Raw genomic sequence first — 21,928 nt, 5'->3', positions numbered from 1 at the left:
AATGTGGAGTATGAGTTAATATTTTGGCCAAAATACGTGAGCCCGTAACCTACGTCAAAGATCTCCACGCTTACGGGTACCTAACACTAAATAATAATACAGCACAGTACAAAAAGAGGACTTGAAAAACCTCCAATAATGAGAACAGCAAAAGAACAACAAGGTTTACCCGTACAGGCCTCCAAACAAATGCACTATCAGGGTGCAGTGGACCCATATAAAGATGGCAACACAGGTGCAAAAATACCAATCAAGCAACTGCTCCAGCCTACCAATACATGGAGGGGGCGATTGCCTGGTATGTTGATGCACAAAAACAACTTGTATGCGGCGCTGTTCACACTAAGGCCATGCACAGCGTCCAGGCCAGCCTAGTCACATATTGCAATTCACGATAGAGGTAAAACTTCTCCAATATGACTTGCGCTTATTTGTGAAAATATCGAATATTTGGACAAAATTTTGAAGATTTTGCAGTTTTCAAACTTTCAATTCTTATGCCCTTAATCTAAAGTTATGTCACACAAAATAATTAATAACTAACATTTCCCACATGTCTACTTTACATCTGCATCAATTTTTAAACATTGTTAGAAAGACAGAAGGGATAAAAGTTGATCAGCAATTTTTAATTTTTCTGACAAAAATTACCAAACCATTTTTTAAGGGATCACATCAGTGACTTAGTAAGTTTGGGAGGCCTATTATGACAGAGCCCAAAAGTGACAACATTCTAAAAACTTCACTCAAAGTCCTCAAAAACATATTCAAGAAGTTTATTAACTCTTCAGGTGCTTCACAGGAACTAATGCAATGTGCAAGAACAAAAGGGTAACAGGAGAAATTGCACAACAAATTTTGGGGTCCATTTTCTCCTGAGTATGCAGGTACCCCAAATGTGGGGGAAAACTACTGTTTGGTCACATGAGAGCGTTCAGAAGGGAAGGCGCACAGTTTGACTTTTAGAGTGCAAAAACGGCTGGAATCGAAAGCTGAGGCTATGACCTGTTTGGAGAGCCTCTTATGTGCATAAATAATGGACCCCACAAGTGAACCCATTTTGGAAACTGGACCCCTCAAGAAATGTATATAGATGTTTGGTGAGCACCTTCACCTCCAAGGTGCTTTACAGAAGATCAGAATGTACAGATGGGAAAATAAAAAAAATAAAAATTTTCCCACAAAAATGTTACTGTAGCCCCAAATGTTGCATTTTCGCAAGGGTAACAGGAAAAATTGCACAGTATAATTTGCGGTGCAATTTCTCCTGAGTACATACAGTAGATACCCCAAATGTGGAGGAAAACTACTGTTTAGGTGCACGGAAGGGCTCAGAAGGGAAGGAGTACATTTTGACTTTTGGAGTGCAAAACTGGCTGGAATCATTTCATTACCAGATGCCATGTCGCATTTGGATAGCTTCTGAGGCTTGATGTGCCTGAACAGTGGAAATCCCCTTCCAGTCACCACATTTTGCAAACTACAACCCTCAAGGAACTTATTTAGATGTATAGCGGTTAGTGACAAGCGAACTCGAAAGGTAACGTTCGGAGCCCGTGCACAGACTCCGAACATGAACTTCTTCATTAAGTTTGTGTTACTGTTTAGGTTCAGCAACCTGAACATCGGACGTTTCCCATGCTGTTATCTCTGTGTATCCATGTGACAGAGTGAGAAACACCTGCTCTGATCAGCAGTAAGTTCAATATCGCCGCTCAGAGTGCTGTGGCTTCCACGCTGTCAGAAAGACAACAGCGTGTGAAGTTGAACCAGCTGCTCTGACCGGCAGTAAAAAATTCAGTCACAGGTGTCGGTTGACTACTACTCTGATACCAGCGAGAGCAGAAATAATACACTAATGGCCATGATCCATGACAATCCGGATGGTTTGGAGAACAATCACATCAGTGAGTTTTATTTCAAATAAATGAATTTATTCTGGGCATGTCTTTATTACAATAGGACTATGGGGTTTGTAATGGGGGCGTCTTATAGACTGGAGGTCTCTTCCAATTCTAACATTCTATGATTTTATGTGTGGACATAGAATCGTAGCGTTGGAAGGGACCTCCTGGGCCATCTGGTCCAACCCCTTGCTCAAAGCAGGATTCGCTAAATCATCCCAGACAGATGTCTGTCCAGCCTCTGTTTGAAAACTTCTGTTGAAGGAGAACTCACCACCTCCCGTGGCAGCCTGTTCCACTCATTGATCACTCTGTCGAAAAAAATTTTCTTATATCTAATCTGTGTCTCCTCCCATTCAGTTTCATCCCATTGCTTCTAGTCTTTCCTTGTGCAAATGAGAATAAAGATGATCATTCTACAATGTGACAGCCCTTCAGATATTTGTAGACAGCTATTAAGTCCTCAGTCTTCTCTTCTGCAAGCTAAACATTCCCAAATCCTGCAACCTTTCGTCATAAGACATGGTTTGCAGACCGGTCACCATTACACTTACTCTTCCACCATATTCTGGAAACGCTTCGTGCTGCTGATATGGGCAGTATCACTTGGTTGTGCTGTATTTTGTGGCATGCTCATGAAATTTTGCCATATTGCAGCCATGTTAACCCTGCCTTTCAAGGTGGTGGCTGTGCCAGAGCTGTATGGGTGACTTCTTCCTCTGCCTTGTTGTTCCACTGAGCCGCCGCTGTCAGGCAGGAAAGTCATCAGTAGCTTGTGTAAAAGTGTCTGCTTGTATTCACACATTATTGTGGCCCCTTCCCAGACTATTAATATCAACTCATAGCTATCTGTTTACCCTTTTTCTGGGGTTCCCCGTAAACTAACCAGTAAGGGCTAAGCAAACAACTGTGAGCTGTTATTAATAGCCTGGGAACCTTTTAGGACATTGTCCCCTTTCCCAGACAAGTAACATCAGCTCCCAGCCGTAGGCTTTCCTTCTGCTGGTTATCAAAATTACACAGGAGCCTATGTCAATTTTTATAATTAATTCTTCACAGGGAGAAAAGGTAACAATGATGAGAGCTGTCTTCAATACCTGATGCCTGGGAACAGTTAACTGTACTGCTTTTCCCACACAGGCTTGCTTGTCACATGGGCAGAAGGACAGCACACGGATGTAAGATAAGGATGGTACACGGACCACGGATTTCATACTACCATTTTCTCCTGTACAGGAATCACTAGGAAGTGTGAAGGAGGCCTTACACTGTATTTTGCATTTGTTTGACTTTGTTGCATGCCAAAATTTAACTAAACAAAAAAAAATAAAAAAATATTAAAACAGTGTTGGTCCCCTCTTCCTTTTCCACATACACCACCACGTCCACATCCACCTCCTTCACTTTTACCTTTGGTTGTGGTTATATATATTTCTATATTTATTTCATTTTTGTCACTGTTATTTTAAATAATTTCCATAAAAAAATTTAGAATGGATGGCTGGATGAGGGAGGAATGGATGCAAGGGGATGGAGAGACCCATTTTTTGATAACCAACTAAGGCCGGGATCACACATGCGAGGAATACGGCCAAGTCTCGCATGTTAATACCTGGCACTGCCGCCGGCACTCGCAGCGGAGCGAGCGGCCACATAGCAATACATGGAGCCGCACGCTCCGCTCCTGAGTGCCGGTAGCAATGCCGGGTATTATCATGCGAGACTCGGCCACATTGCTCGCATGTTTGATCCCGGCCTAAGGGAAAGCATACAGCTGGCGAAGGGGTTCAGCCCCAAGCTTTCTGTTTTCCCTTAGCTATCAATAGGGGGAAACCCACAATATTTTTTTTTCATTTATTTCTAATGTAAATAAATGGAAAAAAAATATGTGGGGTCCTCCTTATTTTTACTAACCAGGTGAGGGCAAGACAGCAGGGAGCTGATGATGATATTCTGGGAACAGGCCAATAGCCATAAAGGTTTCCAGGCTATTACTATTAGCTCACAGATGTTTGTTTAGCATTTACTGGTTACTATACTGAAAACCACCCCCTCAAAAATGTTGGGTGCCCCTTAAATTCAATAACCAGCAAAGGCTAAAGAGACAATTTTTAGCCTAGAAAGGGGACATGAATATTGGCCCCTTCCCTTCCCAGACTAAAAACAAGCTCTCAGCTGCCCCAGAAATGGCGTGTCCATTAGATGTGCCTAGTCTGGCGCTTAGCTTCACTTTTTCCATTTTCCCTGGTGCGATGTCAAGTGGGGTAATAGTTGTGGTGTTGATGTCAGCTTTGGAATGTCAGCTGACATCAAGCCCACAAATTAGATATAGAGATGCACCTGTAAGACACCCCCATTACTAACCCCATAGTGTTGTAATAAAGACACGTCCAGAATAAAGTCATTTATTTGAAATAAAACTCCCAACCTCTGCTACCTATTTATTTTCAAAAATAAAAAAAAATAAAAAAAACACCATATTCTTCAAATGACTGACGAGAAGATAATCTATCTGTCCCACAAAGCGCTACAACTCTGCTATACCTGGATTTCATGGTTGCACGCATGGTTGAGCGCTGGCATGCAAGCGCACAACCTTGAATCCTCTACAAAGACATTCAGCTGAGCCTCATAACTCAGCTGCAGCGCCGAGGGGTGATGTTAATAAAGTGAACTCCAGTGACCTCACTGATGTGAGCTCTGGCTGAGTGAGAACTCTCACAAGCAATGACGTCAGTGAGGTCACCAGAGTTCAGCTGTTGGTTTTGCCTGAGCTGGTTATCAAAAAAAGAAGGGACCTCCAGCTATTTTTTTTTATTTATTTATTGCACAGGCGACAGCTGATGAATACTCTCATTGTACGCCTGCTCTATGCTATCAGCGAGAGCAGGTGTACAATGATGAAAGTAGTGCTCTCATCAGCTGAAGCCTGTGACAGGCAGTAATCTTTTTACTGCTGGTCACAGCTTCTCGCTCACACGCATGGGAACCGCATTGCTTTTACATAATTATAACTATTTCATAGAAAAGTCGTAGTTACTCACCGGTTAACGGTATTTTTCGGAGTCCATGACAGCACCACCTGAGATGGGATCCGCCCTTCAGGAACAGGAAATCCTACAGATACATAAGGGCGGCACCTCTCCCATGCATCAGTTGGTTTACAGAGCACAAGAGGACCACCGAGGTTAATAGCATAATTTATGTACAATACTTTACAAAAATACTAATTACCAGGGTACACATAAGAGGAAGAAGTGCACACCCAAATCAAACTAAATGGAGGGAATATACGGGTGCTGTCATGGAATCCGAAAAATACCATTAACCGGTGAGTAACTATAACTTTATTCGGTCTTCCATGACAGCACCACCTGAGAGAATTACAGAGAGTAATAATTACTTTAGGGAGGGACAACAGCCTGCAGAACCCTGACACCAAAGGAGAGGTCTGAGGAAGCACCCAGGTCAAGTCTATAATGCTTGTAAAAGGTGCTCGGAGAGGACCAAGTAGCTGCCTTACATATCTGGTCGATCGAGACCTCCGATCTCTCTGCCCACGAGGTTGCCATGGCCCTGGTGGAATGCGCCGTCAGCTTGCCAGGAGCCGGTTTGCCCTTTGAGGTGTATGCTAATGAAATGGCCTCCCTAATCCACCTCGATAGCGAGCTTTTTGAAGCCCTAAGGCCCTTCCTAGTGCCCTGATAGGAGATAAACAAGGCATTATCTTTTTTCCAGGGGTCGGTAACTGCCAGGTACTCTAGGAGACATCTTCTAACGTCTAAAGTGTGTAATTTCCTTTCCTTATCGTTTGTGGGATTAGGGAGGAAGGATGGAAGGACTATCTCCTGAGTTCTATGGAAACTGGAGGCTACTCTAGGCAGGTATGCTGGATCGGGTGTAAGAATTACCCTGTCATCCCTGAATTGTATGTAAGGAGGAAGTCTAGATAAGGCCTGGGTGTCACTTACTCTACTGGCTGATGTCAATGCTACCAGAAGAGCCACTTTAAGTGACAGGTTTTTGGTGGAGGCTGATTAGATAGGCTAAAACGGGGCCTCCGTCATGGCCGTGAGGACTAGGTTTAGATCCCATGGCATATATTTATTTGTTATTACCGGTCTGGACCTGCCTGTTGCCTTAATGAATCTATTGATCCAATAGTTACTGGCGATGTTGCGGTTAAAAAGCGCCCCTAAGGCCGACACCTGCACTTTAAGGATGCTGGTGGAGAGCCCCATGTCCAGACCTCTTTGTAAGAACTCTAGGATTTGCGCTATGGGAGTGGACTGCCCAGCTACTACCCCTGAACCCTGAAGGAGTCTTTTCCAGATCCTAAAGTAGATTTTGGTTGCAATTGACTTTCTGCTTTTGAGCAGGGTGTTGATTAGGGCTGGGGAGAAACCTTTCTCCTTTAGCAGTGTCCAGTCAAAATCCACACCGTCAGATGTAGGCCAGCCACCTGAGGATGGTAAACTGGGCCCTGGGATAGGAGATCTGGGATGTTTGGTAGGACCCAAGGGTCAGATACAGACATGGTACTGAGACATGAGAACCATGCCCTCCTGGGCCAGAACGGGGCGATCACTATAATCCTCGCCTTGTCCTTCCTGACTTTCCTCATCACCAGTGGTAGTAGGGACAGGGGAGGGAAGGTGTATGCTAGCCCGAAGTCCCATTTGATCAGATGAGCATCTACAGCCAGAGGGCTTTCTCTGGGATTTAGCGAGCAGAACTGAGGCACTTTCCTGTTCTCTCTGGTGGCGAAGAGGTCCACTTCTGGCTGCCCCCATTTTTGTACAATCAGGTCGAAGATGGAGGTTTTTAAAGACCATTCCCCTTGCCTTAGAAGGTTGCAGCTTAGGAAGTCTGCTGTGTTTTCTTTTCCTTTTATGTGCAGAGCTGTTAAGGACAGGAGATGTTGCTCCGCCCATTGAAACAGCCGCTCTGCTACCTTCATCAGGGGTCTTGAACGAGTCCCACTTTGGTGGTTGATGTAAGCCACAGTGACCTGATTGTCGGAGAATATTCGAACATGGTGACCCTGTAGATACATAAGAAGGTTTTTAACTGCCTGCTCTACGGCTGTTGGCTCTTTCAGGTTGGAGGACATTTCCAACTGATGGTACTCCCATAGGTCCTTTATTAAGACCTCCCCCATGTGGGCCCCCCAACCCGTAGGGCTTGCGTCTGTGGTGACTACCCGGGTTACGTTATATTCCCAGGGCACCCCTCTGGCGTTTTCGTCTAGCCACCAATCAAGGGACTTCAAAGTATGTTGGGACAAAGTCAACTGGCCTTCTAGATAACCGCCCAGGAATTTTTGATGACGTAAAACCTCGCACCCTTGTATGGAACTGGGCCCACCAGACCGCGGGGATGCAGGACGAGAGAGAACCTAGGAGGGACATCGCCTTCCTAAGAGACATGGTGGGGTTATTGGAGGCGTTCAAGACCTGATGACGTAGGCGAAGTAATTTTTCGGGTGGAAGACGACACTCCTGATTCCGCGAATCTAGGGTTAGGCCCAAGAACTGCTGAACTCTCATGGGCTGTAGACGGTACTTCTTAATGTTTAAAAGCCACCCTAACCGTTCCAGAGCTGATTTTGCTTTTTGCAATTGATCCCGACAATGGTCTGCTGTTCTGCCTACAATAAGGAAGTCATCCAGGTAGGGGATTACCAGGATGTCTGCTTCTCGTAGATGGGCCATAACCTCAGCTATAACTTTAGTGAACACCCGGGGGGCAACTGCTATACCAAAGGGAAGGGCAACATATTGGAAATGCTGCAACGACCCCTCTAAATGAACCGCCACTCTAAGGAAACGCTGATGAGACGCACAGATGGGTATATGGTAGTAGGCGTCTTTTAAATCCAACACCACCATAAAGCAGTTTTCAAACAGTAACTTTAGTGTGGAATTGATCGTTTCCATTTTAAATGGCCGAATGACCAGGTATTTGTTGAGTGCCTTCAGGTTGATTATGGTCCTGTAAAAATTATCCGGTTTACAGACCAAAAATAGGGGGGAGTAAAAGCCTTCGCCCTTCTCCGCCTCTGGTACCTTTATAAGTACTCCTTTATGGAATAGGTCATGGATTTCGGTCTCTAGGGCAGCCTTTTCTGACAGGGAAGACCTGAGAGGGGTGACCTTAAAACTGTTCCGGGGGGGGCATAGGCAAATTCTAGCCTTAGACCTGAGGCTACCAACCCCAGGATCCAGTTACTGTTTGAGATCCATGACCAGGCTTGGTAGAAGGCCGATAGTCTACCTCCCACTGGAGCCGCTAGTCATTGGGGAGGTTTCTAGGCCTCACAGGATGCTTCCTGGCGTCCCCCTCCAAACATAAATCCGGTACCTTTTTTCTTATTATCTTCCCATCTGCCCCGATCTCTGGATGATCTTCTATGAAAAAATCTCTTCCTAGCAAAGGGACGTCTATAGGAAGGGGTGGGCAGGGAAGGGAATTTCTTTTTATCGTCGCTGGCTTTCTCTAGGAGTGCATCTAGGACTGGTCCGAATAGATATTCCCCTCACACAGGATGGAGCAAAGTCGGGATCTGGCCTGGATATCCCCGAGCCAGCACTTTAGCCATACAGCCTTTCAGGCTGCATTTGATAGACCTGCGGCTTTGGCCGCCATTCTTGCTGAATCTGCCGAAGCGTCGGTAAAAAAGGCTGCCGCATTCTAGATGATAGATAGGGTCTTCAAGATAGATTCTCTCGAGGCTCTGTCCTCTAATTGTGATTCCAGCTGGTCCAGCCAGACCATCATAGATCTGGCTGTGCAGGTAGCTGCTACTGCTGGTCTCAGGGCGCCAGCTCACATTTCCCATGTCCCTTTCAGGTAGGAGTCTGCCTTCTTATCTAGTGGATCTTTTAAAGAAACCATGTCATCAAAGGGAATAGCCGATTTTTTGGATGCTTTAGCCACTGCTGCGTCCAATTTCGGGGCTTTGTCCCATTTGTTCACCATGGGGTCCTCAAAGGGATATCGCCGCTTAAAAGCTGGTGGTAGGGAGCATTTCCTTTCTGGTTTCTTCCATTCCCTATTGATCCTTGTCGTTTAACGGGAACGACTTAAGTCCTGCGCTGACCGTTCTGGTTTTGTGTCTGTTACCCCCACGGTAGCCCTAACTGCCTTGACTAGTTTGTCCACTTGTTCTAGGCCCAGGCAGAAACAAGTGGCGTCTTCCTCTGAAGAGGATGCTGATGAGGAGGTCGAGGGCTCTGAGGACTCTTCATTTCCTCTAGGGTCAGCTGAGGAGCCAGACCCTGAGAAACTTGCTCTCTTTCTTTTCTTAGATGACTCCCCCTGGGATACGGACTTTAGGGCTTTAACTTCCGTCCTGATAATTTCCCTTAGACTCGTAGCGAAGTCAGGGGTTTCTTCCGCCACCTGTAGGAGTGGGGAAAGGGTAAGGAAGTATGTATGGTAATTTTTGGGACTACTCCCTCATTTCTTTTTTTACCGTCTGCCGTATACATGACTGGCACAGTTTTCTAGGGTTGGAGTCCGGCAAGGGGCATTTGCAAAGGGCGCACTCCCTGTTTTTTGCCTTATCAGCGCACTTCTTCCCCTATAGGAGGGGAACACTGCATCAGGGCACATTCACGAAGATCTCTTACCCTGAGCAGAAGGCGTAGGTACCGGGTCACGGGGGGGGCGAGCTGGATCCTTCGGCCTGGAGGAACCTCTGAGGCCGGATTGTCCGGTTCGTTTTTTCTTTTGCTGGGAGCTGGTCTGGGACCTCTCTGAGGTAGGTTCCTGCTCTTGGTCCAGCTGGGTCACAGGAGCTTCTGGCTCGTCCATTGCTGCACATGAGCTAAAGCCACTCTGCAGCGTTTCTGGGCCCTTTTTTATACTCCCCCCGGAAATCCGGGTTAACAGGTGTCATGGCCAGGGGCTAATGCCCCCCTCCCCCTCCCAATGTCCATGGACTCTCCTCCCTGCGCTTCGCCCCCCCCCCCGCCGCTATGTCAGAGCCCGGCGACGCACAGGGGAGAAAAGCCGGCTGGCATCTGACTTCCGGCCCGGCGCTACCGGCCCCGCCCCCCGCGTCACTTCCGGCCTCCGTGAACGCGCGGGGGCGCGCAGGCCGCCAGCGACACGGCGCCGCCCGACCCGGCACGGCGCTCCCCGCACGCCACCGAGCCACAGCCGCCAGCCCCCAACCGCGACCGGACCGAGGGGAGACCACACCAGGAGGACCGGGGATCGGGGTCCGGGGGGGGAATCTGTACTCCCCTGCCGGCGCCGGCCCTGGAGACGGGCATCCGCCGGACCCCGCTCCCACCTGCTCCGCACACTGTTGTGGAGCCCTGCCCGGGCCCACCGTGGCGCTTCCAGGGGACCCCGCACTGCCCGAGGTAGGAGACCCCCCCACTACCTGAGTCGGACAGCCGGGCTAGGGATTCCATGATGATACGATCTGTAGGGAATCTTGACCTCCAGGAACAGGAAACCATCTGATGCGTGGGAGAGGTGCCGCCCTTATGTATCTGTAGGATTTCCTGCTCCTGAAGGGCGGATCCCCTCTCAGGTGGTGCTGTCATGGACGGCCGAATAAAAAAATAATTATTTTTGCCTTGCTTTATTCTGAGAGCTATAGCTTTTTTATTTTTCCGCTGATGGAGACATATGGCAGCTTTTACGGGACAAGATGACATTTTCAGCTAATCTATTTTATTTACATCCACCTTTTTGATCTTATTTTATTCCACTTTTTGTTTGGCAGTATGATGGTAGAGCACAATTTGCTGCCACTTTTTTTTTTTTTTTTTTTTTTTTTTTACAGTGTCCACTGCAGGGGTTAAGTAGGGTTTATAGGTCAGGTCGCTACAGACACTGCGATACCAAACGTGTACTTTATTCTTTTTACATAAAAATACATTTTTATGGGTATAACTTTTTTTGTGATTTAAAAACTTGGATTTTTGTGATAAACTCACTGTAAAATCCTTTTCTCCGAGAGGCTCATTGGGGGACACAGGTACTGTGGGTGTATGCTACTGCCGCCTGGAGACTGACACTAAGTGAAAAAAAGAGGTTAGCTCCTCCTCCGCCGTATACACCCTCGCCCCGGTTGCGTGCGGAATCAGTTTTGTGCAAAGCAGTAGGAGATCAAACAAAAATCAGACAACATCAACCTTAATGTAGGTAACAACATGTCTAGAAAGAACACCACCCTAATATCATTCAAAAAAGTATATTAATTAAACAAAATAGAAGCCAACTTGGCTAACAGGGTGGGTGCTGTGCCCCCCAATGAGCGTCTCTGAGAAAAGGATTTTACAGTGAGTTTATCACAAAAATCCATCTTTCTCCTTCGCCTCATTGGGGGAAACAGGTACTGTGGGACGTCCTAAAGAAGTCCCTGGGTTGGAAGTTGACTCACCGATCCAAGCTACATGCACCTCCTGTCTAAAGGTGCATCACCTCTGCTTGGAGAATCCTTCTACCCAGACTCGCATCTGACGAAGCCTGAGTATGGATATTGTAGTGCTTTGCGAATGTGTGCAAGCTGGACCAGGTTGCAGCCTTGCAAACCTGTTCCGCCGATGCCTGGTGCCGAAGCGCCCAAGAGGCGCCCACTGCCCGAGTAGAGTGTGCTCTGATCCCTGCTGGAATTGGTGTGCCTCTGATGCGGTAAGACTCCTGAATAGTCAAATGAATATATCTGGCTATGGTCGATTTCGAGGCAGCGAGTCCGTTCTGCGCCCCTCAGGAAGCACGAACAGCGTGTCCGTCTGACAAAAGGGTGCCATCCGTGACACGTACCTCCTGAGTGCTCTCACCAGGTCCAACGTATGAAGAGCCTTTTCCACACGGTGTACCGGTGCTGGACAAAAAGAGGGCAAGACAATATCCTCATTAATGTGAAACGAGGAAACAACCTTCGGCAGAAAGGGAGGAGCTGGTCTGAGAACCATCTTATCTTTGTGGAAGACCAGAAACGGAGCTCGGCAGGATAGAGCTGCCAGCTCCGAGACCTGCCTGATTGACGTTATTACCACAAGAAATACTACCTTCCAAGAAAGGTAGGTTAAAGAGACCTCCTGTAATGGCCCAATTGAGCCTCCTGTAGAACACTTAGGACCAGGTTAAGGTCCCATGCGTCCAGAGGCGCCCTATAAGGAGGTACCAAGTGGGAGACTCCCTGAATGAAAGTCTTCACCTGCAGATTGGTAGCAATCCTGCACTGGAACAGAACGGATAAGGCCGATATTTGTCTCCTGAGGGAACTTGGGACCAAGCCTGAGTCTAGGCCAGACTGGAGAAAAGCCAAGATGTTGGGAATAGAAAATCTCAGTGGAGAACAACCATGGTTCCGACACCATGTGAAGAAAACCTTCCAGGTGTAGTGATAAATATGTGCTGAGGCCGGCTTCCGGGCGCTAACCATTGTAGCGACCACATTGCGGCCGAACCCAGCCTGGAATCTGGGTTTTGGGCCAAGCCGTCAAACACAGTTCGGCTGGTAGATCGGGCCCTGGGACAGTAGGTCTGGGCACTCTAGCAGGCGCCAAGGAACGTCGGCAAGTAGCTGTACCAGGTCTGCGTACCATGCCCGACGAGGCCAATCTGGGGCCAGCAGAATCACTGGCACCCCTTCCGCCTTGATCATCTTCATGACCCTCGGAAGTAGTGGCAACGGGGGAAATAGGTAGGGGAGGCGAAACTGGTTCCATGGCAGAACCAGCGCATCCACGGCAATTGCCTACGGACCCGGGATCGAGCGACAAACGCTGGTACCCTGGCAATCACTCTGGAAGCCATTAGGTCCACATCCGGCGTCCCCCATCGTTGGCAGATCTGCTGGAAGATCTCGGGGTGAAGTGACCATTCCCCGGATGCGAGACCCTGCTGGCTGAGGAAGTCTGCCGCCCAGTTCTCCACGCCCGGGATGTGGACTGCCGATATCGCCGAGTGGTTTCTCTCAGCCCAATGAAGCACATGCCCTACCTCGCGCATGGCTGCCCTGCTGCGGGTGCCCCCCTGATGATTTATGTAAGCCACAGCCGTGGCGTTGTCTGACTGAATCCGAACGAGCCGGCCTGCTAGAAGGGGATGAAACTGTTGCAGAGCTAGCCGGATTGCCCGTATTTCCAACAAGTTGATTTTGAGGCGTGCCTCCTGCAGCGACCACCGTCTCTGGGTCGTGTGGTGGCGCAAAACCACTCCCCAGCCGAGGAGGCTGGCGTCGGCTGTCACCACCAACTAATGGTCTCGGGGAAAGGGCTCGCCCTGGAGAAGTGAGGCACTGGCTGTCCACCACCCGAGTGCCTGTGTGACCCGCGTGGGCAACCGGCAATCGAGAGAGAATGGGTTTTTGTCCCAGACTGATAACAGGGTGTGCTGCAGGGGGCGAAGATGGAGCTGGGCAAACGGAATTGCCTCCATTGCTGCCACCATCTTTCTTAGGGTCCTCATGCAGAAGCGGATGGTATGAGGGACCGGTTGGCGCAGCTGCCGGACTCCCTGCCGGAGACCTAAGGCCTTGTCCCGAGGGAGAATTACTAACCCTCGGGAAGTGTCGAAGATCATTCCTAAGAAGGCGATCCTCTGAGCTGGCACAGGGGATGACTTTTTCAGATTGACCAACCATCCTAAGCGGGAAAGAGTATCTAGCGTTATGCTGACACTCTCCTCGCATGCCCGAAAGGAAGGGCTTTTGACCAAGAGGTCGTCTAAATAAGGAAAGACAACTATGCCCCGGGAGTGCAGGGTGGTCATGACGACTGCCATGACTTTTGTGAATACCCTGGGAGCGGTGGCCAACCCAAAGGGCAGTGTTGCGAACTGGAAGCGTAGGCCATTGATGGCGAAGCGCAGGAACCTTTGGTGCGGGGGAAAAATGGGGATGTGTAGGTAGGCGTCTTGGATGTCGATACAGGCCAAGTATTCTCCCCGCCCCATGGCAGATATGACTGAACGGAGAGACTCCATCCGGAAATGTCTGTTCCTGACAAACTTGTTTAGGAGCTTTAGGTCCAGAATGGGCCTGACGGCCCCATCCTTTTTGGGCACAGTGAACAGGTTGGAGTCGCCTTGAGATTGCTTCGAGTCATTTAGCAGCAGATCTCTGGGACCTAGGTCCTCTTGATCTGGGCTGGTGGGTAAGCATTCTCCCCAACGGGTTGGCTCTATATGAGTATGAGACCTGCCGATCCCTGTCCTGGCTGGGACTACTTGAAGCGGCGGGATTGGCCGCTGCAGCCCACCCTGGGTTGCGAGAGGACCGAAACAGTGTCTGAGGTTGGTGGCGAAACAGCTGTTTAACCCTTTGTTGAGGGAGGAAACTGCTCTTTCCACCTGTGGAAACAGAGATGAGCTGATCCAACTTCTCCCCGAACAGACGACCGCTCTGATAAGGCAAGGAAGTCAGGGATTTCTTGGAAGTTGTGTCTGTCCGCCATGTCCTCAACCATAAAGACCTCCTAATGGAGATCGCATTTGCCACAGCAAGAGCCACGCAGTTGGCCGCATCCAAAGATGCATTAATTAGGTAGTCCCTGGCCAAAGTGATCTGATTTGCGATCTCTTATACCTCTGCTGGTAGGTCCATACCCTGCAGGGCTCTGTTCAATGATTCTGACCAAGCCATCATGGCCTTTGCTACCCAGGTTGCCGCAAATAAGGGGGAGAATGCTGAACCTGATGCCTCAAATACTGAGCGAGCTAGGCTCTCTATGAGACGGTCAGTGGGATCCTTGATAGAGGACCCACTAGGTATGGATAACAGGGTCCTAGAGGCCAAGCGTGACACGGGTGGATCTACCGTTGGGGACTCTGCCCACTTCTTAAGGAGATCAGGGGCGAACGGATACCTTGTCTCGAGCGCCTTTTGCCCTGAGAACCGTTTGTCGGGCTGCTCTCTGTGTTGTTATACTATGTTCTCAATCTCTGGGTGAGAACTAAACACTCTATGCGGCTGCTTTGCTTGCTTATATGAGACCTTGTGACCTGAGGCAAAGGTGGAATCATCTTCGATCCCAAGGGTCTGGTTGACGGCCTCAATGAGACTGTCAATTGTTTACCGGTATTCTGGAGTACCTGAACCAAGCGGCTCATCCGAGTCGTAATCTGAGCTCCCGTTAACGACCCTTGGTGAAGGTGAGCGAGAGGCCGAACTTATGGATGCCGAAGCACCAGATGGACCGGGAGACGCTGTGTGGGTTCGTTTCCCCCGCGTCTGCCTGGAGTGAGAGCGGCCCCTGCAGGCTGGAGGCTCCTGTGAGGTGGAGGACCTCTCTAACACAGCGAGCTACTATCCCTGCTCCTATCTGGGGCCCGAAGGGACTCGATTGCTCTCGTAAACGATGCCATGGACTGCGACAGAGACAGAGCCCATTCCGGGGGGCTCGGTCGCAGGGGAGGGCTCCTGGGCACGTTCGGAATCGCAGGCTTCGCAAATCTGCTTGGTTTGCGCCCGTGGGAAGGCGGACAGACAGGAGGTGCATGCAACATATAAGAATGTGTGTGCCTTAGCTATTCTGGACATGATGGCTGCTAAGTGATATGCCAAGGACCAAAAAGCTGCTTAGCCTCTAGAAAACACACAAAGGGTGGCCTTCCTCCAGGGGTAGCACTTACTCCAGTCCTTTGTCCCCCGTCCTGGACCTGTCAGACGTCCAGCCCGCCGACCAGCTGTTCCTTCTTTAAAAAACAGCGCGCTCCGGCGTGTGGGCGGGCCTCTGGACAAAGAGACGGCCCTGGGGAGTCATGGGGCGGAACTTCCGTCCGCGGCCTAGTCCCTGGCAGAAGCCAGGGACTAAATTTCTGCTGTCCACCCAAGGCCCCGATGGGCAGGTCCGCCGGAAGTGGCCATGTCACGGGGGGGCGGGACTTCCGCCCGCGGCCTAGCTCCGGGAAAAGCCGGGGACTAAATTTCCAGCGTGCGCCCGGACTCGTGGCGGGACCACCGGACACCTCGTCCAGGGAGCCTGGGGATGCCTGAGAACGGCACCAGGAGTGACGACCACGGGGGTCCACAGGAGCCCTCCCAGCCCACCTCCTTCCATGCCTCACCCCTCAACGTCCATCTTGATCCTCAGGTTAGGGGAGGAAGGGGGGGGCCAAAAAAAAGTTTAAGGATGGTGCAGGCACCCTAGCTCCATCTTCCCTATAGGAGATGAGGAGAGGGACCATCAGCCACCTTCCATCACCGCTGTCTGGCATTGGTGATGCAGTGGGGGCTGCACGGACTGTTCGCAGGCCTCTGTACAGCCTAGGGTTTCACTAACTTAGGGTGGTCAAGGCTCAGTCTAGCATCATGTCCCACGTAGCGGGAAAGGATATGTGAAGGCGACACTCACACGTGCTCACCCTTTGTTGGTTTGGGGAAATCGGACCCTTTCAATAGGATCCGTTGCCCCTGTCTTATCTTCATGGAAAAAATGACAGAGTCTGGGAAAAAAAGACCAGATGTGTGCCTCCAATGGACACTAAGCAAAAAAACTGATTTCACCCACAACCGGGGAGAGGGTGTATACGGCGGAGGAGGAGCTAACCTCTTTTTTTCACTTAGTGTAAGCTTCCAGGCGGCAGTAGCATACACCCACAGTACCTGTGTCACCCAATGAGGTGAAGGAGAAAATACAATTCTTTAACTTTTTTATTTACTTTCTCTGTAGGCATTTCATGGCTCTGATTGCTGGTATAATGCATTGCAATGCTTTATAACTGTCAGTGCTGCACTATCAGAATCCTTTTAGAGCATGTTCTAAGCATGGTCTAACAGACTTTCCGTCATAATGACCTTGGGTCAGAATGTCAACAATCCGATCCTCATGATGATGTCGATCGTAGGGGAGCCCCCTCCCTCTTCTTGCCTTCTAAATGCTGCGATCGATATTGATAGGGGGTTAAAAATCCCAGGGGAGAACAGATACCGCTCCTGGTAGTGAGAGCCAGATGTCATCTATCATGTTAGCCGAACATCCGGCAGCGATCGTGAGCACAGATCTTGTTCCCGCGTGATAGCCAGGATGTATACATACATCCAAGGTCAGGAATCCTTTCCAAGCAAGGACGTATGGATACGTATAAGGTCTTGAAGGGGTTGACTACCGTATTTTTCAGACTATAAGACACACACCATGTTTACACAGCAGAAAATAGGAAAAACATTTTTTTCCTATGAATTAAAACATCTCTAGGGCAGAATAGGGAGGTAATAAATCTATTGTTGCTTTCTCTCTGCAGTATTATACACACACACACACACAACACAGCTCTGCTGCATGCCTATAAACATACACAAAAGATGGAAAAAATTGTGGAAATTTCGAGTTGCTGGCAAAGTGGAATGAAAAAGCCCATATTTCAGTGGAAATGATCACCGCACACAATTGATGAACATTTAAGTTTATTTCACAATTAGTGAGTAAGACATAGGCACTGATATGGAAAACGGTGCAGGCAATTTTACAACAAGAAATATAATCAACGTTTTGACACTACCAGGGTCTTATTCATACTGTTGCTGTGAAGAAAAGACATTTCATGAGAGTCAAATCAAAACACAAGAAAAAAAATCTACCTATATACAACTACATTACAAAATGAAACCCTATATACAAGACAGTTGGTTGGGGGAGGGGAACAAAGGGTCTTCTTTTCTTCACAGAGACAGTATGAATTAGACCCTAGGGTCGAAACGTTGCTTATTTTCACTATATGTGAAATAATAAACTTTCTGCAAACATACACACACAGCTCTGCCGCATGCCCATACACACATAGGTCTGCCGCATGCCCATACAGACACACACGCGCTATACATTACCACATCCTGAAGCTCCTGATCAGGACCTGAATGAAGGCATCATTCACATGACCTGAAAGGTCCTGGAATTACTGATACAAAAGGTCCTGAAGCTGCTCAGCTCCTGCAGCCTCCGTTCAGTCCCAGCAGCTTCCTCTCCTTCTCTGCACCGATCACATAGATCAGAGTCAGAGAACAAAAAAGACAGGAGCTCTGTCTGTGATCAATAAGGACACTGTGTCAGAATTTCCCCCCATCACAGGAAGCTGCGTCTGGACTATAAGGCGTGCACACTTTTTCTGCTTGCCAAGGCGATACGCGTGGGGCCACGGTTCTCTTCTACTCGGAGCTCTGATTCGAGGGGTTCAGGTCCTGCTTTATACACTGCATATCTGAGAAACTAAACCTTCTATTTCTTTCAGGCTTTCATCGGGCCCTTGTCTCCACTATTTTATTAGCATTTCCGGTTATTGTGCTGGTATATGTTTTTCTTGAGGGGGTGTCCTTATCATGAGGGCTGTCCCTCTCACTTATGTGGGTTAAACCAGGTTCTTATTTTCCTGGTTTCTATATGTATTATATACCTCATGAGCCATTAGGTTTAGGGTTATGTTTTTTCAGATATATGCTATGCATTTTGTACATATTGGGCCTTATCCGAGTAGATATGTGCTTTTGGTTTTAATTGTGTTTTAATATCTTTGTGTGCCAATAAAGCTTGTATCACTATATTGTTTTAACCAAATCATATTTGTTGGTGTGCATTTTATACAGTAGTGCCCTTCTTGTTTCTGTGGATGCATAGTGGGCATGGGATTAATTGAAATCCCATCCACTATGCTGTAACATCCGGCCGCTGTGGGTTTGACACTGCACAAGTACACGACATAAAACCAGCAGTGATTACTGATCGTCTGCACATACCCTTAATACAACAAACAAATGTAAAAGACACTTTAACAGAACCTTGCCTGTCAGTCATTCTACAGCAGTAAAGTATTAAAGTGCTGGATTTTGCTCATATAGACTTTACCTGTTTACAAGGTAAAAATTGAGGATCAGGCATGGCACCGATGGTATGGATGAGGCAATAGAAAAGTAACTTTCGAAGTAGTCCTGGAAGATAAAAGGTTAAGAAAAGTTATATTAGACATGGAGATTTTTCTATTACTATGATACAGTATGCAATTTGTTTTAGCAAGAATCTGCTCCACATAACAGAGGCAGAAATCTAATATGTAACAGAGGCTAAGCACTTTAGACATCTTAGAAATATATAATTCTCATCATTTCAAATACAACCACGACAAAGCGTAAGCTTATATGGTTACTGTTTTTTCCTAAAAGAAAACCAAATGCAAGCTGTGCTGTGGTCTTAAAGAGGCACTCCTCCCATCAAACTTTGTATCCTCTTAATATATTGCAATCATATTATATAGCACTTATATACTTACTATTGATCATTTTGCCCTTAAATTGTACCAAGGGGTATCTAAGCCTATGCCTAGCCTGGCATGTCAGAGTGAGGAGGCTTATAAGCCTTGCATGCCCCTCTTGGAAGTTAAATACACAAATCGCCTCTACAGAGACGAAAGTAGAACTTTAGTGCCACATATTGGAAGTAACATTCCTAAAAGTCATTATCAACCCTTTAACAAGCCTTGCCATAGGACTTAGGGTACCGTTACACCTAGCGATGTACCAGCGATCCCGACCAGCGATATGACGCGGTCAGGATCGCTGGTGCATCGCTAGGTGGTCGCTAGTGAGCTGACACACAGGCAGATCTCACCAGCTGGGCTCGGGGATCGCTACTTACCTGTCAGACGCGGTGATCCTGCGTCCTCCCGCCCGGCTCCACACGTCGCTCGCCGGCGCCACAGGAGGCGCCGCAGGAAGTGGCCGACGAGGAATGGTCCAAGAGCTTCTCGCGCGATCAGCGATAACCAGCGAGGGAGCCGGTCGGAGGTAAGTATCACATGCAGCGATATCGCTAGCAATATCGCTGCAACGTCACAAAATCGGTGACTTTACAGCGATATTGCTAGCGATATCGCAGTGTGTAACGGGGGCTTTAGGCTAAAAGTCAAACCAGAATCTCAATTTGCAGACAAGTTGTTTCGAGGTACTGCCCCTTGTCAAAGTATGAGATCTGATTGGGCTAGGTGAGAGGCCTCTTAGTGGGAGCTAAGATTGACTTTTACTCTAGGTCATATGGCAAGGCTCGTTAAAGGGTAGTGACTTTTAGGATTGCTACTTCCAAATAGGTGGCGCTATCTGGAGTCGAAGTCGTGGCGTCTGTATCCATTTTGGTGGAGTCTGTATAAAATGGACTGACTCCCAAAATATGTAATAAATTGGGTGCAGTAGTACAATGCAGGATGCGCTGTAAATTTTTTCATAAGAATTTGGGAAAGTTATGAAATGTTCCTGATGTAAGGATCTAGGTTAAAAAGTTAAGATGAATCTGTGCTGCACTTTATGTAGATGCTTAGTAGTGATGCAGTGCTGAGGAGTCGGAGAGTTGAGAGTCAGGGAAATTGAGGAGTCGGAGGTTTCGCTTACCGACTCCACAGCCCCGATCTTTTCTATTAGGTCTATGACTTAACATGATTAAAAAATGACTAGCTGAACTGTTCTAAGCACTATGTAGAAACAAGCAGTGTCACGGGGATACCGTGACAGAGAGGGACCAGATGATCGTAGCGTCTGGTTTCACGAACTCCTGCACTGGTTAGAAGTACTTCACCATGTTATTAAACAGTGCCGTTTTTATCCTTACTAGCAGCACAAGGGTTAATCTGTTCAGTTGACACTCCTGGAACGCCACTCCCCTCTGCTATATATGCTCACCTCTGGCACTTAAGAACTAACACTGGCAATTCCTACTACCTGGTTTCGAGTGGTTGGAGTTGGTGTTTGGAGATTTGTTCAGGAGATTGTTGCTTGGAGTTTTGTCTTTTGTCTGTGGGCACATCCTCATCCTCTCCTATTTGATTTCTCCTTCCTTTAACTCCCCTGTGTTCTACTCTGTTTGGCAAATGTATTTTGCAGGATTGTTATTTTCATTTATCCCTGTTAGGGTACCGTTACACTTAAGCCCCCGTTACACACTGCGATATCGCCAGCAATATCGCTGTAAAGTCACCGATTTTGTGACGTTGCAGCGATATTGCTAGCGATATCGCTGCATGTGATACTTACTTCCGACCGGCTCCCCCGCTGGTTATCGCTGATCGCGCGAGAAGCTCCTGGATGATTTCTCGTCGGTCACTTCCTGCGGCGCTTCCTGCTGTGACGACGAGCGACACGTGGAGCCGGGCGGGAGGACGCAGGATCGCCGCGTCTGACAGGTAAGTAGCGATCCCCGTCCCCAGCGATGTTGCTAGTGAGATTTGCCTGTGTGGCAGCTCACTAGCGACCACCTAGAGATGCATATCGCTGGTCGGGATCGCTGGTGAGTCGCTAGGTGTAACGGTACCCTTAGCAACACAAAAGAAAAGAAAACAACTATTTGTTTCCTCCAAAAACAGTGCCACACATGTCCATGCTTTGTGTCTCATATTACAATCGAGCTTCTTGGAAGTGAGTGGAGTTTTTGGCAGTATAAGACTTTTTTGGGGGGTAAAGCAGCCATATATTTCAAACAGTGGAAAACCCTATATAAACGTATTCTTGCATGATAGGGCTAAAATGAGGTGACAGATATCCTATCAGCTGCCAGCACCGCCATCAGGGGCTTATCTACAGCATTCTGCAATGCTGTAGATAAGCCCCCGATGAAACCTGAAAGATAAGAAAAACAAGTTATATTATACTCACCCTGGCGTCCGGACCAGTCCGGCGATCCCATCTTCATAGGATGCCGTCCTCTTCCTTACATCTGCCGCGGCTCCTGCGTTGAGGGCAAAGTAAAGTACTGCATTGCGCAGGCGCCAGACCTCTCTGACCTTTCCCAGGGCCTGAGCACTGCAGTAATTTACTCTGCCCTCAACAGGGCAGATAAAGTACGCCTGCGCAGGAGCCGCGGCAGAAGGAGGACGTCATCGTTAGAAGATGGGAAGCGCTGGACCGGACCGCGACACCCACCGCCCCCGACCTGAACTCGTTTGTCTTATCTTTCAGGTTTCATCGGGGGCTTATCTACAGCATTATACAATCCTGTAGATACGCCCCTGATGGCGGTGGCCACAGCCGATAGGGTTAAAAATAGGTGACAGATTCCCTTTAAGTTTGGCTCTAAAAGACC

General features: G+C 48.3%; 1 protein-coding gene across 1 annotated transcript in view; it reads right to left on the bottom strand.

The window, feature by feature from the left end:
- Positions 1–21,928, bottom strand: part of SLC29A3 (solute carrier family 29 member 3) — a 90,990-nt gene that overhangs the window by 31,498 nt on the left and 37,564 nt on the right. The window contains exon 3 of the mRNA XM_073574901.1: positions 18,713–18,795. Within this exon, the coding sequence (XP_073431002.1) occupies positions 18,713–18,795 (83 nt within the window). The remainder of the gene's footprint in view (positions 1–18,712; positions 18,796–21,928) is intronic.

This window comes from Dendrobates tinctorius, unplaced genomic scaffold (assembly GCF_039654945.1).
Source record: "Dendrobates tinctorius isolate UK_male_01 unplaced genomic scaffold, ASM3965494v1 ptg000040l, whole genome shotgun sequence".
NCBI classification, from domain to species: Eukaryota; Metazoa; Chordata; class Amphibia; order Anura; family Dendrobatidae; genus Dendrobates; species Dendrobates tinctorius.
Note: the sequence above shows the minus strand (reverse complement) of the source record. Positions and strands in the feature narration are given on the sequence as shown.